The 18,945-nt window shown below is 36.9% G+C and overlaps 1 protein-coding gene across 6 annotated transcripts in view; it reads left to right on the forward strand.

Annotated features, from left to right (window-relative positions):
* Positions 1 to 18,945, forward strand: part of LOC131167891 (acetyl-coenzyme A synthetase, chloroplastic/glyoxysomal) — a 124,223-nt gene that overhangs the window by 57,053 nt on the left and 48,225 nt on the right. For all 6 annotated transcript variants that reach the window (XR_009140174.1, XR_009140173.1, XM_058126946.1 and 3 more), the window contains exon 10: positions 14,456 to 14,569. Coding sequence is in view for 4 of the 6 variants with exons in the window: in XM_058126946.1 (XP_057982929.1) it covers positions 14,456 to 14,569 (114 nt within the window). In the remaining 2 variants the exon portion in view is untranslated. The remainder of the gene's footprint in view (positions 1 to 14,455; positions 14,570 to 18,945) is intronic.

Genomic DNA, 18,945 nt, shown 5'->3' on the forward strand with positions numbered 1-18,945 from the left:
AAGTTCAAATTTTTGATGATTCCATCCTCTATGATTGTGTTGTAAAAACTTCTATATTGGTATCATTCATCTAAATTGCATTCTTTTTAGTTAAGGAATTTCCTTCTAGTTGCTCTAGGATAGTCAGGGGATTGTTTAAAAGAAATACGAGATTCTGCTTTTGGATGCAACATGCTTTTGAGGGTTATGGGGTCAAATCAATATGCTCTAGGAAGAAATATTTGAATATCAATCTCATCCATATCCATGACCTCAAAAGTACGATACCAAATCCCATCAATTGGATAACTTTTTTAAGGTATATAAGATATCCAAATCATACAAGTAAAAAGATCTCTTCATTGATAAGATAAAGAAAACACGTAAACGGTGATTGAATTGATGATATAATAGAATCCTAGGTCGTGAACAGTGATTCAATGGATGATGAAGGGAGAGAATTATTGGTTTAGTTCTCCACCTTAATGGCAGAAAAAAAAGATTGATCAAAATCTGTTGAGTTAGACTCATAGTGTTGATTTATCAAGGAAGGACCCTGGTTATCAAATGATCGAACAACTAGGAGCAATTTACTTATAATACTTAGTTGACATTTCATGAGAACTATCTAATGAATTATGAGTTCAAGACATCCTGTTTAGTAGTAAGATAGATATTCCTGGCTTACAATCAGAGAATCACTTATTCACGAACATCATGTGGGGCTAATAGTTTTCATTTCCTATCTCATGGAAAACCCTTTCACTTCACTTAGCCCTATCCCCCTTTAGAGGTATTTTAGTGATAGGTTTTATGGGAACTGGATGATCCTATTTGGTTGAATTCCTAGCAACAAACTCCTATGCTCCTTTCATTACGATATTTCTAAACTAGTTCTTGGTTAACAAACGTAAAGGTTTTCTTCTTGTTGATATCGATATTGATGATAATGATGTTGATATGGAGCTGGAACTGGAACTGCTATTTATGATGAATGCACTAACTATGGATAGGATGTCGGAAATGGATAATTTTATATCACTCTTCAATTAGATTTAGCAAAAGCAATGTATTCTTGCATGATATGGACTCCAAAGATTCCTGATCTGGATGTGAATGAGTCGAATTACTTAACCATTGATCTATTAGTGAACTACCTCGCTAGGGATTATGAAAGATGTTCCACTAGAAATATTCTTGTTATTGACTTATATTCCCCAAAATGCGGATCACGCTCTAGTAGCTACAAATAAATTAAATACATGTATTAAGATATGAAGGCTTCTTATTCCACAACAATGGAAGAACTTTTTCACTTTTTCATATACTAGGGAATTTCACATGGGAAACAAAATGTTCTATACTAATGGATTTGGGTCTATGACCATTGGTTCCAATGCATGAGATCTTGTACCAATTACCAAGGTGGCCCTATCGATTAGTATTACACAGAAGAAATTAATTATAGACACTAATACAATTAGATCCGATCTTGACAGGCAAACTTGGGATTTGTGATCCCAAATAAGATCAACTCAAGATCATGGGATCCTTCTCTATCAGATAGGGAGGGCTATTGCACAAAATGTACTTCTAAGTAATTCCCTCGACAAATCCTATATCTATCTATATGAAAAAGAAATCATGTAACGAAGGAAATTCTTATTTGTACAAATGGTATTTCTGAACTTGGAACGAGCATAAATAATATAATGATTTTTCTTTATCTTTTGAGTAGTTTTGCTGGATCAATCACTCAAGATCTTTGGTCTCTATTTGAGCCCAATGAAAAAGATGGGATCCCTTCTTATGGACTCATTGAGAATGATTTTGATATAGTTTATGGCCTATTAGAAGTAGAAGGCGCTTTGGTGGGATCCTCATGGACAAAAAAAAATTATAGTTAATTTGATAATGATCGAGTGACACTGCTTCTTTGGCTCAAACCGAGGATTTGAGGAATACCTTAGATATGATGCGAAATGGATCTTGTTCTATCGTTGATAAGAGATTTCTCTAAGAAAAAACAAGAATAAGAGTTTGAAGGAGGAGTCGTCGACCCTCAATAGATAGTGGATGATTTATTCAATCAAATAGTTTAGGCTCCTAGAATATGACACCATAGTTGTCAAATCGAGATTCAAATCGTGAATCGAAATTCCAATTCTAGGAATCGAGAATCGAATAGAATCGTAAGATTTGATACAAATTGTTGAAGTCAATTCTAAATGATATGCGTATATTGATGTACAAACAACAAGTAAAATTGTACAACACATTTAAATTTTGCCAATATAAAAATCATATTTCATGTGTTTGCTTTTCCTAAGAAAATGAAAATAGGGGAATGAATCAAGAAATATTAATAAAAAAAATGAACTTGTGCTGTTTAAGGGAAAGAAATCAAGAAATAAAATAGTAAAAAACTGAACTTTTGATGTTTATCAACAATTTTAAAAAATATTTCATGCATATTGTTTCTCGAATTAAAAATAAAAAAATAATTAACTTAAAAAAATGATAATAATTGAACCAGCTAATTAAAAAACCCTTGTTTTCTATTTTAACAAGACAACAAAACATGAGTATTGCGCCGCATGGTCTTAAATTTCCACGAAATTGTCGAAATTTCCAATTTCCGTCACCCTCGAAATCGAAATGGCAGTCGATTTCCATCTTGCATAATTTCTGTCGAAATCTCAACGAATCATCTGAAATTTATCGAAACCTCGAAATTTTAGCGAAATTTGTTGAAATTTTAACTACACAATGAAATTTCATTGAAATTCAAACGAGAGATTCAAGAGTGAAGTGAAATTTCTCTTTTAATTTATTTTATTGAAACAAAAGATTACCACAAGTGCTTTTGAAATTATATGAAAAAATAAACTTATAGTAATATTTTATTTAACCATTCATGTCTAAATTATCAATATTTGTATAATAAATAATATTTAAATGAATTATGAATTTCATTTGCCGTAACTGAATCTGTTTAATGTACATTATCTTACAAACATGTTTGATACACATACTATTTTACAACTTTTCCACCCTATACAAAATATAGATGTATTTAATTTGTAATATATTAGTCTTAAAACTTATATTATTATATCTGTTAACCATTTCTAAAGTTTCACAAAGAATTCCATGCTTTACGACTAGTTTCCGTTATTGTTTCAAATCGAAATCGAAATTGACACTGAAATCGAAATTTCTGTCGAAATTTCCGTTCTTTTGGAGCTTCAAAATTCGAGTCGAAATCGAAATTTAAGACCTTCGTACCGCCTTAGCAGGGTGTTTTGCCTCGTCTTCTCAATAGTAGAAAATTGTACTCCAAGAGTGAAGAACGGTTTTGGGAAGACAATATAAGGCCTAAAGTTCTATTTTCTCTTTTTTTTTTTTTCACCGAAAGGCATGGATAAGGAGTGGAAAGTAATTGTTTTAAAATGAAAGAAAAAATAAAAAGAAATGAGGTTTTAAATCAGTCGTATCTATCAAAATATAATAGGCCTAGAGTTGTGTGTATCATAGATTTGAATTGATTCATGAGATTCCCAAGGTGAATCGATAGATTCGGCAATGATTCAGTTGGTTTTAGAGTTGGTAGTAAGATTCAAATTGATTTGGTCTGGAACTGATACTAATCGTATGAATCGAATTGTGAATCGTAAGATTCTAACAACTATGTATTGCACCCTTGGGGCTTTCTATTTAATTGTGTCAAAAGACCTAATGAATTGGGATTTCCCTATATGGCCATGTCATTTCGGGGCAAGCGGATCATTTATGATGGAGAGGATGAGCTTCAAGAGAATGATTTGGAGTTCTTGTAGAGTGGAACCGTGTAGTACCATACACGAAATAGATCTTCCAAAGAACGAGGCTTTTTTTCGAATAAGGCAATTCACTTGGGACCTTGTGGATCCACCCTTTTTCCTATTAAAAATCAGCCCTTTGTGTCTACATTTTCACATTGGGAATTCTTCATAGAGGTAAAGATGTCAAAGGGACTTCTTACTTCCCAAATAGATCCTCCTACATCTATATATAAATGCTGGTTTATCAAGAACATGTAAGAAAAACACTTCAAATTTTTGATGCTTAGAACCAATAATTCATTATCTAATGGATCTTTTTGTTCTAATACTCTATTCGAGAGTTATCGGTATTTATCAAATCTATTCCTATCTAACAGAATGCTATTGGATCAAATGACAAAGACATTATTGAGAAAAAGATGACTTTTCCCGGATGAAATGAAAATTGGATTCATGTAACAAGAGAAAGATTTCCCATTCCTTAGCTGGAAAGATATATGACCATTAAAGGGGGATTAAGTGGAACATAATTGACTAGGTGGTAGAGTTGTGGAAACACTTGTTTTTTCATATTTTGGATCTTAGCTCCATGGAACAATAGACAATTGCTGAAATAGGGAAGAATTGAAATATTATATTAGAATAGTATGTATGGATGGAAAACACTATGTATGGATGTTGTGAATTGCCTAAACAAGAATTCTTAAACAGTGAACAACCAGAGCCTATTGCTCACTACATGAAAAAATTTCCATTAGTGAAAAATGTAAATTCCTTGGAAAATTTAAAGTACACGTGTACGATGAAATGGTTTTTGCTATTTGCCCCAAGAATGAATTATTGGTTTAACTGAATAATTAAATAAAATAGATAGATCTTTCTTTTTTTCTCAGATTGATGGGTTTTCTAATTGGTGGATCCTTTATATGGATAATACACATTTTAGTTGACTAAGCCTAATTCTATTTGTTTTGTCTCGAAGAAAATACAACCATGGGGGTAGTTTGTCCTATTCAAATATTCAAGACCAAGAAGTACTAAATTTTCTTTCGGATAGGCCCCGAAAGGAGAAGGGTGGAATGAAAACCCCGGTCTTTTATTGATCCAATCCGATCCATTTTGAGAATGCCCAGTGTTGGTCACTAAATGGATAAGTCGCCAATTCCTAAAGCAAACCATGTAATGTACTTTATTTGTTGGTTTATAGGTGGATGTTTTATTAGAGGTTTCTATTGTATCAATTTACCTTTGTGGGATTCCTATTGAAGCATATATTCGGGGGTTGGGTGTAGGGAGGACGATTTCAAAGCAGTGTCCCCACTCATTAGATAGAGATGATTATCAAGATTTTGTGATTCGTTGCCGAGCATATTCCAATTGCATTCAATAAGCATTCTCAATATTGTGCCTTGAAGCGGACTCGAACCCCCACATTTTTAGCACGAGATATTGAGTCTCATGCGTCTACCATTACACCAGCAAGGCGTCTTGTAAGTTAATCATATTCCATGAATATGATATCTATCTAGTGTGAGGCATGATATGTATGACAAAGGTGGAGTGTTGGAGTATTTCTATTGATTGGTCATGTCATATAGGCCCGAGTCAGACATCAAATTGCTTTGATTTTAATTATCCGAAGGATGATTTATATATTATGTATCGAATAGGTGGACAATCAAACCTATTTGTCGATACAATAGAACCCCAAAAAGGTGAATAAGGTTCTAAACAATGAGAGATACATAAAAAGTAGGTCTGATTATGCCTATTCCTAAACTAAATGGAATGGCAATGACATAGGGGTCCATATGTAAACATGGTGTCTATTTAGGTATGCTCGAATGCCCCTTCTCATATGAGAATGTATATAACCCTATTCTGGTCTAGTTTGATATAGAATCAACTTAGAATTATTGAATCAGCTCGATCATCAGATTCTTGATTCTAAGTTCATAACCCTAGCCCATTCCCATTTTTGGGTGATATAGATCTACTAATTCTTTGATTCCAGTTATTAAGAGGGATCTTGTGTTAAGACTAAAAAATTGACCCTAAAAGTTAAAAAGGTAGTTGGCCAATTGAAATAATCGGGTTCATTGATATTCCTAATATAGTGGATGCTATCACACATACAATCATACTCTATTCGATGAAATTGTTTGATCTTAAAGGAGATCTTCTATAATTTCACACTTGAGGGATTATTTCTTGGTTTCATTTAGTCATTAATAGCTTGATTCTTTTTAGATGGTAGTAGATACTAGATAGAAACAATGCTCTTAAGGAGTCCTATTGAAACCAAGAAATATAGGCTTCCTTGCCGTCCAAACCAGAATAAATGGAGTTTTCTGGCAAAAAAGAAACCTTGCTAGTGAAGGAAGACCTCCTCGGGATAAGAGACAAAAAAATATCTTTTGTGTATAATCCTACATAATCTCGAATATTATCAGTTCCAATATGTAGACCAAATGAAATGATGCAAGCAAAAGTTCCTAGATTCATGGAGATATAGAACATCATATAAGTTATTATGTTCGTGTATCCCATTTTGAGTTTCCAACAATTATTCCAATAATTGCATATCCAATATGTTGACCGAAACGCTCAATTTTTCATGCTCTACGGTTAAATGGTCTTCTTTGGATAATTCGTCCAACCCAAAAATAGCTATAATGTCCTGGAGTTCTTTTTAACGTTGTAAAGTTTGCTATACTCTTTGTGCAGTTTCATAATGCTCGTCACCAATGATTTGAGGTTGGAGCCTAGTTGACATTGAATCTAAAAGATTTACTGCTGGATAGATAACTTTGATAGCCAATCGTCTCGATAGTATGGTAGTAGTATCTAAATTTGTAAATGACGTGGCAAGAGCAGGGTTGGTCAAATCGTCAGCAGGTAGACAAACTGCTTGAATAGAAGTTATGGACCCTTCCTTGGTAGAAGTTATTCTTTCTTGTAAAGAACCCATTTCGGTACTAAGGGTGCGTTGATAACCCAAAGCAGAAGGCATTCTACCAATAAGGTGGAAACTTGAGATCCTGCTTGGACGAAACGGAAGATATTGTCAATATATAGAAGTACATCTTGTTCATTGACATCTAGAAAATATTTTGGCGTAGTTAGGGCAGTCAAACCAACTCTCAATCAAGCCCTCAATGGTTCATTCATTTGATCTTATTGAGATCTGGTTCTGCAATATTTTGGTCATTGATTACTCCGGTTTCTTTCATTTCTGTGTAAAGATCATTTCCTTCAGGAGTACTTTCATCCACTCCCCTATAGATAGGTACACCTCCATGAGCATTGGCAATATTGTTGATCAATTCGATAATGAATACAATTTTACTCACTCTAGCCCCTTCGAATAGTCCAATTTTTCCTCCATGGTAATAAGGAGCTAAAAGATCTGTCAGATTTTAGGGTCTACATCTTTTGGTCTTAATGTCTTACCCTTCCATAGGGTTCGCTATCATTTTATAGAAGAAGTTTACATAATTGGTGCCATATTTTCAGCACCTAAATACTGCCAGAATTTCTGGAACATGCTGCCAGAATTTCAGGAACATGTTTCCAGAATTTCAGGCACTTCAGTGCCAGCATGCTGCCTGATTTGTAGCATTATTTACAGCTACAAAATAAATATAAAATTAACATCATAGAATACAAATTATTAACCATGTTTTCCCAAACTCCCCCTCAAGCTGACGAATGGTTATTTTCCATTCCCAGCTTGGATACAATACTCTGAAACACTCAACTACTTAACCCCTGCCTGGATATTTTGCAATTTGTTGGGATCGAACAATCTCCTCCAATTATGTTGTAGCGGTTGTCTCTGCAGCCTCCTACATTCTTCACAAACAATGATCTCTTGGTGATTAAGGCCGATCACTTGAAACTACCAGCAATGAAGGCTGGTAAGAAATGCTCTAAGAAATTCAGCAATGAAGGCTGATCACGAACAATGATCTCATGGAAATTTAGGCCGATCCCTCGAAACCACCAGCAATGAAGGCTGGTGAGAAAAGCTCTAAGAAATTTCAGCAATGAAGGCTGATCACGAACAATGATCTCATGGCAATTAAGGCCGATCACTCGAAACCACCAGCAATGAAGGCTGGTAAGAAATGCTCTAAGAAATTAGAAATGAAGGGTGAACAGAAAAATAACAGAAACCACCAGGTAATAAATCAAGATTGATAACTGCACGAATTTTCTGCCAACCGCATCCTCTTGCAGCTCCTGAAAGAACACCCTGTATCCCATCTAGGAAGTTGGATGATGCAACAAAATGCAACTTGATTGCTACATATCTGGCAACTTCTGTTTCATTGCTATAAGCATAGCCCAATATCAGCACTGACCCAACCAAAACACCCTCAGTAATGCCAATTACTAAACACAACACATACTGCCATTCGAGCTGTTCATGGATGCCCAGCTCCTAGTTCGTTTGAAACTCGAGTGCTCACAGCACCACTGAGTCCAAATGGGATCATCCGAACAATTGCAGCTGTATTGAGGCTGATAGAAAGCACCGAGGTTTCTAAATTTGGATTAGGAAGAAGATCAGATAAAAGAACCATCATTTCAAATGACCACATTTCCAAGCAGACCGTTAGGGCAGAAGGAACAGCCAGTCCAAGAAAAGGGTGAATATTGTTTAAGCTACCTTTGAAATTTCAGGATCTTTGCCGAGAGTCATGAGAAAGGATCCTGTGTTTGCCCAGATAACAGCAAGGGGTATGCGCTTACAAGAAAAAGAACAAACATGGTTTTCTGCATGTGAACTCCAAGCATGTGGTACTGCTTTGCTCCATAGGACTGGCCACATAATGTATCCAGCGCACTTGCCATTCCCATCAACAAGTTGAAACCGGTCACGATTGCGGAAGAAGTGCCCATCGAAGAACCAGAGAGAGCTAATTCACCTGAATGACCAACAATCAAACCAATGAAGACCTTTGGGGTCAAGATGTCAACTGTCGAAATCCCGACACGACTCAAAAAGGCACCAAACAGCACCAAAGACACCAGTGCAGCAGATCCAATGGCAAATCCCTTTCCTATAGCTGCAGTGGTGTTTCCTGCAGCATCAAGGGCATCAGTTCTCTCACGGATACGGTTGGTCATGCCAGCCATCTCAGCAATGCCTCCAGCATTGGCACTGATTGGGCCATAAGCATCAATGGCCAATCCAGTAGCAATGGTGCTTAGCATTCCGAGAGCTGCCACAACAATACCATACATGCCTGCAAAGCTGAAACTAACAAAAATACTGATTGCAATGGCAAAAATAGGACTTATGACACACTAATATCCCAGGCAAGTCCAAATATAACATTGGTGGCAGCTCCAGTCCTGCAGGAATCTGCAACCTCTTGTACGGGGCTGTATGCATTGCTGGTGTAATACTCAGTCACAAACCAAATAATAAGTCCAGCCCAAAGACCAACCTGCCACACACAGGAACAGCTGCCAGTTTTTGACAACCTTCTGAGCACCAAATTTGAAGATTGTGAATGATGGTGGAAGGGCAATCCAGCTAACAATTCCAATTCCCAGAGTCATAAGAATGGTGGAAATAATAAGTTGTTTCTTCAATGATGGTTCTATTTCCTTGACAGCCTTGATTTCAAAGAAATCAGTTGCGAAAAGGGTGGTGACCAAACAAACAAGAATACCCATGGAACTAATAAGCAAAGGATAACACCTTGTAGTGAAATCATGATGAATTCCGAATAATGATATGGAAGCAACAACAAGAGCTGCATAAGATGATTCGGCATATAAGCCGAAAAAATCTGACCCCATTCCAGCAATATCCCCAACGTTTTCACCAACATTGTCAGCAATCACAGCAGGATTTCTTGGTCGTCTTCTGGAATGTTTCTTTCTACTTTGCCCACAAGATCAGCTCCAACATCAGCAGCCTTAGTATAGATACCGCCGGCAACTCTCCCAAAGAGAGTGATGGAAGAACCACCAAGACCATAACCAGTAATAGCCTAAAAAAAAAGGCCTTCCCAGTCATCACCATAGTATAGCAATGTAAACCACAAAGAGATCATTTGCAGGAAGGAGAAAACCCATTACTGCACCAGACTGAAATGCAACAATAAAAGCCATTCCAACGCCCTTTCTTGCTTTTAAGGTTGTCCTTGCATTTGCGTATGTAACAATTTTCATGCCAAGGAAACCAGAAAAAACTACTGAAGTGACAGCACCAAGTAGGAAGGACAGAGTACTGAAAACAGCTGTGGCAAGGGACACTAGCTCAAAACAGTGCTCTCAGGACTTCAAATATCCAGAACTTACAACACTTTAGACCTTCCAAAATCCAAAACTTCAAGAGGCAGCTATGACTGCAGAACTGAGCTTACAATAACCTAGGAGGAATAACTTAACCACAAAGATCAGGGCAGACCACAGAAAAGTACTGCAGGCATTTAATAAACAACCTGGCAGCAGCTACAGGCATTATACTGGCAGCAACTGCAGGCATTATGCTGGCAGCAAGTGGAAATGAATGCAGGCAAGCACAGGTAGTAAGTATTTGAACACCAATCGAAACCAACCAGCAATCTGTGCAAGATTGTGAGCAATCAATCACGAATACATAGCGTTAAAACAGGATCATCAGCTAACTGCAAATAGAGTACAGCTGATAGCAGCCCGTGGAACAGAGGAACAGCAACAGGCCAACAACAGCATACTAGAAACATAGTATAATTGACTTTACATCAGCAAATCACCATGAAAACACGCAGTTTCCTACCAAGGATGCTGCACAACCTTACAAAGAGGAAGTGTGTCCCTAAACAACTCTCAAAACAACCATATCAGATTTGAGGACTGTCAGTTTTGGCTCCTTGTGCTAAGGCTCTCCACAGAACCTAGGAAGTGAAAGATCAAAACTGCAAAAGACGTCCTGCTCTGCTTCTCCTCAGAGCAGAGCAGAGGATGAGCAGAGGATAGGGAGAGAGACAGGCAGTAATAGAGGTAGCTAGGAAAAAAATAGCAGTAGGCTCTGATACCATGTCAGATTTCAGGGTCTACATCTTTTGGTCTCAATGTCTTACCCTTCCATAGGGTTTGCTATCGTTATATAGAGGAAGTTTACATAATTGGTGCCATATTTTCAGGCTGATTTTCAGCACCTAAATACTGCCAGAATTTCTGGAACATGCTGCCAGAATTTCAGAAATATGTTGCCAGAATTTCAGGCATATGTTCAGTGCCAACATGCTGCCTGATTTGCTGCATTATTTACAGGTACAATATAAATATAAAATAAGCATCATAGAATACAAATTATTAACCATGTTTTCCCACATGATCAACTACCTTAATTCCTGTTTCAAAATAGAGAATTTTGTATCTAACTAGATAAGGGCGAGCACAGATCTATGAAGAGGGGATGTCGTGAGTGTCAATAGGCTTTAAATTATCAACATACTTCCCAAGGTTAGATGATTGTAAAAAGTCATAGCCAACCCCATAACTACTTGTACTAAAAAAACAAGTAAGCATAATTCCTCCTAGACAATAAAATATGTTGACATGGCGAGGAACGTATTTACTAGTTATATCATTTGCGATTGCCTGAATGTAGAGACATTCCTTGAACCAATCATAAACTTTATTGAGATGGGTAAACCAAGGAAGCTCCCCCTTTGAGAACCATGTATGAGAATTTCATCTCGTACAACTGAAGCTGAAACACCCCAATATTAGTTGAAACAGACGTGATAGAAAGTTTGAAACTTCTTAATCCTTTGATTTAATCTTTCTCTAAAGATAGGATGGACTAAAAATTCGAAAGCTTTTCTTTGTTGGGCTTATTCCAAAATATCAAGTTGGCTCACTCGGTTTTATGTCGATCATTATAGGCATCTTGAATCTTCTCTTTCCCTATTTCATTTCTTTCTTGATTTGTTATTTTTTTTTAGAATATAACAAGGTTTCCTTATTTATTATTATTATTATTATTATCATTATTGATAGGAGTTTTTCTTGTTAAGGTCCTATAAATTCAATTTAATTGTTGGAAAACTCACTGCTGAATTTGATGAATCACCCTTTGTTGTTCAAAAAATGAATGGTTTTGTTTTTGTAATTTTCTAATCGTTTTAGCTTAGAGGTTTTCTTGAATCATCATGGTTCTAGTATGAATCTGAGGCAGTTTGTGGACTGTTGCTGCTCTCCACAGCACGTTGGGCTATTAGGTTTCATGTTATGTCAATTCGAACTTGCTCGATTTGTTCAATTGTGGCTTTATGGTGCAATGGCATTCTCTGCTCCAATCACTATTTTTGTTTCTGTATTCCTAATTTATCCACTTGGTCAGTCTAGTTGGTTCTTTGTGCCTAGTAAGATCTTCCTTAGTGTGTAAACGATTGTATACCACCACCGATAAACATCAAAATAAGCGATATTCATTTGTCCAAGAGCACCCCTTTGAGTAAAAGCTTGCATGGCCGGTTGACCAAAATGAGGCAATAGGTCTTACATGCAAAGGATCTTGTACCCATCACCCAAAATTTCCTCACCAAGCTACATAAAACATATTTCTGGAAGTCCACAGAAAACTTATCGCTAATTGCCTGAAGTAAAAAGGGCAGCCTGGTCCTAATTGCCTGAAGTGAGAAGAAAAAATTCATGACTCTCAAATTCCTGTGCGGTAGCAATATCAAACCAAATATGATGAGTAGTGGCGTCCTAGGCTAAGCCTTGACTAAACCTTGGAAATATTGAGGCCATTATGTCTTTCAAATCCTCCTAGCCATTATCCTACTGCAGTTCTTCTTGCTAAGAAGAACGCCCATGTGGCAATTCCACCCAGAAGGTAATGAGTTACTTCGGCACATGTCAATCTCAATATTGCAGGACCATTTTTTTTTTAATTTATTTTTTATTTTTATAATTTGATGTTGGAACATAGTTTGAGATTCAAAACGAAAATTGAATTTTTTTTTTATGACAAAAGATATATATTAAGAAAGAGGAGAAAAATTGCGATCTAGGAGAGGACGAGAGACCCTCGTTGCAGAAACATAGAAAAGAAATAAAAACAAAGAAAATGGAGCTAACAAATCTTGATTAAGAAAAACTCTATTTAAGTCATTCTGATTATAATTGATAGAGCTCTTAACTCTTGCTAATTCTCGCTGACCTTTATTCTCATTTCCTATAGCTCCATGCAGTCGTATTTCATTTCCTTCAGGAGCAGCCAACCACAATCCCATTCCATCCAAAAGATTTTGTGCAGCAATTTCCTCACTAATATTCTCCTTGCGAGTAGGAACGATCCCATCCTTACACTTATTATTCACAGGCAAGTTATCTCCCAAACCTTCTTTCTCAAAAATAGATACTCTCTAAACCTTGAAATGGAGAAGAGGGCACAAAAGTAATATCTCCCAGTGCATCAGAGAAGTTGGAAGTCTAATCCAAAATTTTGTGAATCTCTTCCAACAATAGACTACTATCACAAGCCAAGTCACAATCAAATTCACTAGCCTTTTCTGAGATATCCCCCCAAATTTTTTGCTTCTGACTACCTCCTTTATCTATATCAGACTTTGAGCAATTTTGGGACTCATTAGCAAAATATTCCCAGTATCCATCTATTCTTAAAAATTTGCTTCCTTGCATGTTTGAATTAGTGCAATTGTTTGCATATTTTTCTTACCTTACCCCTTCTTTCCTGATCAACGCTTGTGCACCTTCGTAACCATAGCTGTCTTACATCTATTTCCATTCTGTAAATTCCCAGAAATACTTACCTTTTGACACTAGCTATTGTTAAAACTCTTATCATTCTCTTCTTCACTTGATTGAATTTTCTGCTCCACATGAGAGATTCCCCTTTTGCGTCTTTAACTAAAAACACTCTTCTCAAACAATTATCCCCTTCCGGAAGATTCTGCTTATGTTTTTTTCTCCCCTTCCTTAATTCTTGGTTCTTGCTATAAGAACCTTCTTGGGCCTCTCTACTGCCTGAGCCCCAACTAAAAGAAGTCCACTGGACATTATTAGAAAGTAAATCAGACCCTTGGGTTTTAAGACCTTGGTTTTGGGCTTTGATAGTTATACTTGAAGAATGGTGTTGATCCTTGGAGTGGCCCATGTCAGAAGCAAAAGAGCCTTCTGTTTTCTATAAAACACTATTTAAGCCTGACTTTTCACTTGGCATTCTCAAGAGCCTCGCACAGCATAGGTAATAATAGGCTCCTCCTTTAACAAATGATTGGCCAAGTCTAAAGCAATCATCAGGGCATCCGGCCCAGTCTTATACTTTCAACAATTACAGGGAGGATATGGATACTTTCAAAATTTTGAATTTTTTTGCGAAATTGACCTTAGATATTAGTGCAATATTTTATTCAACCTTTTATGTAAAAAATCTGTATTTGTATAATAACTAATATTTAACTAATTTTTGAATTTCATTCATACTAATTGAGTGTGTTTAATATTGTTATTGTAAATTATATCCTGCATACTTGTCATTCATGTATTTTACTTGATAATGTTTTACGTTTAAATCTCGCATTCCTACATTAAGAGTATCAATTTCCCTACTTCAACCAAGTTGGATGATCTGCAGTGGGCTTTATAGCTATATTTATGTGCATTACCTGCAGGCTCCAAGCTATCCAGATGCTGGACGTTGTTGGGACATTGTTGACAAATACAAGGTGACAATATTCTATACTGCCCCAACATTGGTGCGATCTCTAATGCGTGATGGTGATGAGGCAAGTACTATCTCTAATGTTATTGTTAATGGTTGTTTTGATCATTTAGGATTATTAATATGTGCTAGTGTTATATTAGTAAGGGTATTATGGTCATTAGTATGTACTTTACATATATTATAAGTAGAGGGAGGGACCTGTTGTTGAGATTAGGTCTTCCATTTTACCCAATTATTCAACATGGTATTAGAGCTATGGTTATGAGGAGGTCTTGGGCTCTAGTCTTATTGCCCACATTTATTGTTTATTTCTGAGAATTATCTTATTCCCTGTAATAGTGCTGTTTGTCATTTGTTAAGCTCTCCACATGTGATCAGGTTGCGTGTATAGGGGTTTGATAAACATTGTTCGTCCACAACTTTACAACTTCAGCTTTTAGGTAAAATGGGAATCTGAGATGGTATCGGAGTAAGACCCGATCTAAATCCTAAGTGCATAGGCCGCCAAACCAAACCCTAAGCACCATAATCCCATGCAAACCTGCTGCTATACAAGGATCATCTGCATCACCAAGGTCCTGAAGCAGATTCAGGAGTTGCAGGAAAACACTGCAGTTGCTGGAAAAATCTTGGATGCTGCTGTTTTTTCAAAACCTCAAGAAAATCAACAATATTTTGCAGAACCAACACATGCCACATAACCTGCTGTTCTGCAAGCCTGCATAATTTCTCAGCCAGAGGAGCTCGCATGCGCTGCCATGTACCGAGTGCCGACCAAAATCTTGCAACTCCAAGTCCACCTCCTGGCACGTGGGTGTTTTGAGCAACCTTTTTGCTCCAATTTCCTTTCAAATGTCTTGAATCCTCTCCTACACCACTCTCTCCTACACCATAATATTAAGTTGTTTGTCATGTTTTCCCTCCAAACGATCTCACCCTTTTTGGTTGCTCATGTGCGACATTCTGGGAATGATCTCACCTTTTTTGTCAATGTTTATAGAGTTCATTTAGGCCTGAAATATTGGTATTTTCTATGTCTGTGATTCTTTTTTATCTTGTTCAAGTGTGCTTATGGTTTGCTTTGGTCATCGAAGGTTGTGTATTGGGATGGAGTCAATGAATTCAAAAGGTTGTTGTTCGCTGTGTATTTCTAATTTGATGCTGTATTGAGGTTGTGTGTGTGTCGGGATGAAGTCCCAAAATCCCAAAAGTATGTTTCCTCGTCAGTTACTTGTTTGGGTGAACCACATACTATAATTGGCTTAGATGAGCATTCAAGGTTTTTGGTGTTTTAGGCTTCCCAACAAGCATCTTATCACATTTTATCTTTTGCTCAGAAAGATAATCGAATAGTCTATATGTCAGCTAGTATCTCTCCCATTAGTCCTTTGGTAATCTACTTTGCTGCCATTGACCATATTACTGGTTTAACCAACCAACTCCTTTCTACCCACATATTCTAAAAATCCACCTCAAGTACTCTTGTTCATGGGTCCACCATTGCAGTTAAGGGGATAGGAACAATAAATCCTCCCTCCATTTATCTTTCTTCTATTTTGTACATTCTTAAACCTCTTTAAATCTCATGTCTACTAGTAGGATTACGAATTTACTAAATTGTTCTATAACCTTCTCTTTTTTTATTCAGGTTTTGAAAACGAGGAAGCCAATTGACAAAGGACGTGAGGCGAGAGGACTTTACTACTTTGAGTCACTTTGCCCTCCTACTACCTCCGGGTTTGCCGCTACCCTACATCAAATCCATTGTTTCCTTGGCCACCTGTCTTTGGACAAGTTAAAACAAGTAGTCCCTACTTTGATATTTGTGCCTAATCTTGAGTTTGAGTTCTGTCAATTGGGAAAACATCATCTTGTTCCCTTTGCTTTCCAATGTTAGTCCATTCTAATATTTGGGGTCCCAATCTTATTACGTCAAAGTTGGGTTTTTGGTACTTTGTTACACTTGTTGATGACTATTCTAGTATGACTTGGTTGTATTTAATTAAATTTGTTCTCGGTTATTTAATATCTTTTGTGCCTTTTGTTCTCAAATAAGGACTTAGTTTGATTCCAACTAGGATGTTTCGTAATGATAATGCTAAGGACTACTTCAATACCCAATACATTACCTAATATGACTAACTTAGGTATGATCCATCAATCATTTGGTCCCCGCACTCCACAGTAAAATAGAGTTACGGAGCAAAAAAATAGACATATTCTCAAAGTCACTTGTACTGTAGTCTATCAAATGAATTCCCCTAAATTTTTTAGATTGATGTTGTGCTTATTACTCACTCTTTCATCAATAAAATGCCATCTTATGTGCTTGATGGTATAATCCCATATTCAGCTATCTTCCTTAAGACTCCTTCGTTCTCATTTCCTCCTCTAACATTTGGTTGTGTCCTTTGTCCATTGCTAAGTCTTGGAATGGAGAAATTGGGTCCTCATGCTATCAAATATATTTTTTTGAGCTATTTTGATACTTAGAAGGGATATTGATGTTATAGCCTTACTTCACATCGATTTTTTGTCTTTGAAGATGTTTACTTTTTTTTTTTTTGAGTCTACGCAATACTATTCTAAACCTTTATGAGTCCCTTCCATTGCATAGCCTTCAAAACCCTGACCTATTATCTCGACCGTGTGTTGCTACATCTTCATCTAGTTTGAGTCCTTCTTGTTGCTGATCATCCCAATTTGTAGGTTTACACACGACGACTCAAGGGAGGAGAGCCTCTTCTTGCTTCTACTACTATACCTCTAGTTCCCTTGTCAAATGTTCCCATTTCCATAGATGTAGATCGTTCTATTTCTGTTTGGAAATGTAGATGCATTTGCATCCAACTTCCATTCTCTAATTTTGTTTGTTAAGATTTTTTGTCATCCTCATATGATTGTTTTGTTAGTACATTGTGTATATTTTTTGCTTTCCCTAAATCTATTTTTGAATCCCTATCTTATTCAAGGTGGATTGTAATGGCTGACGAGTTGCGTGCGCTACATGATAATGATGCTTGGCTTTGGTACATCATCCTCCTGATAAGTATTTGGTTTGTTGTTGATGGGTGTTGATTACGCCCAAAGAACAGCACGGTAGTTGTAGCACAACTTTGGGGTGTCGATTCCATAGAGAGACAAATTAAAAGAATAGCAGAAGGAACAAAGAAACTAAAGAAAAATATTAAATGATTAATGGTGAACAAAAATTAATTTTAGATGCAAATTAAAGTGAAGCAAAGTGACTAATGGAAAAAGTACCCAAATTTGACGAACAGTAAAGCGTCGGGAATCCCTTGCACAAATTTGGTATTTTAATTATTCTTAATTCATTGAATAACTCAATTCCCAAAATTCCCAATCAGAAGGTATAGATTTATAAACCAAAATTAATCCAAATGTAACCCTTCGAAAAATCATTCACCACTTTTAGAATACGTAAATTATTATCCCTGTTGAAAAAATCCAACAACAACAATATACTCAGGGAGCGATATTGCAGCAAAGAAGTAAATCAATATAGATAAATAATTGATCTAAACATAATCAAAGAACTAATCCATTCTATAGAAAAAGCATGACTGAATCCATAAACAGAATAAATTCTATGATTATTCGGAGAGGAAAACATCAACAATGAATTGAGAATGATAAAACAAAGGAGTTTAGTAATTGAAAATCACCTTTTCGATGCTTTCTGGCAACTTCGGCTACCTTTTTTTGGCGACTTTCCCGGCAACTTTGGCGACTTCGGCAACTTTTACGGCGATATTGGCGGCTTTTTCGGGGACTCCAGCGACTTTCTTGGCAACTTTGGCGTCCTATTTCCGGAGACTCCGTCATCTTTTCCGGCGCCTTCCCCATACACTAGAGCAACTTCCGTCGTCCTTTTTTGGCGACTTACGGTGGCTTTTCGACAACTCCTACATCTTTTGGCATCCTTTTCCCAGCGGCTTTTTCGGCAACTTACTTTGCTTTGCTCTATTGATACTTTTGCAGCCTATTCCTCTTCTTTACAATGGCTACCAACGACGGTGATATGCCTACCAAGGACAGTACATCCACCTCTTCTTCTCTGAACCTTACACGCCCTGACTTATCTCTGGCTCAGACCGCTCCTGTTCAGAAGGTCACCAACATTCTTCTGAATGGCAACTTTCATGCCTGGTCACAGTCCCTTTGCCCTGCTAGGGTATTGATCCGGCTCACCGATAGTGGTTCATTGACAACTGTGTCATCTTGGGTTGGATACTTGCTTCCATGAAAGACCGCCTCTATAGGATGTTCATGTTTCACGATACTATTCATAGCCTTTGGTCTACCTTGGCCAAAATGTTCACCCACACAAGTTGTGAGGCTCGGAATTTTGAGCTTTATCGGGAGCTCCACTAGGCGACCTAGGCTTCTTTGAGTTTATTTGTGATTGACTTCTTT

The sequence above is a fragment of the Malania oleifera genome, chromosome 11, assembly GCF_029873635.1.
Source record: "Malania oleifera isolate guangnan ecotype guangnan chromosome 11, ASM2987363v1, whole genome shotgun sequence".
Taxonomy (NCBI): Eukaryota; Viridiplantae; Streptophyta; class Magnoliopsida; order Santalales; family Ximeniaceae; genus Malania; species Malania oleifera.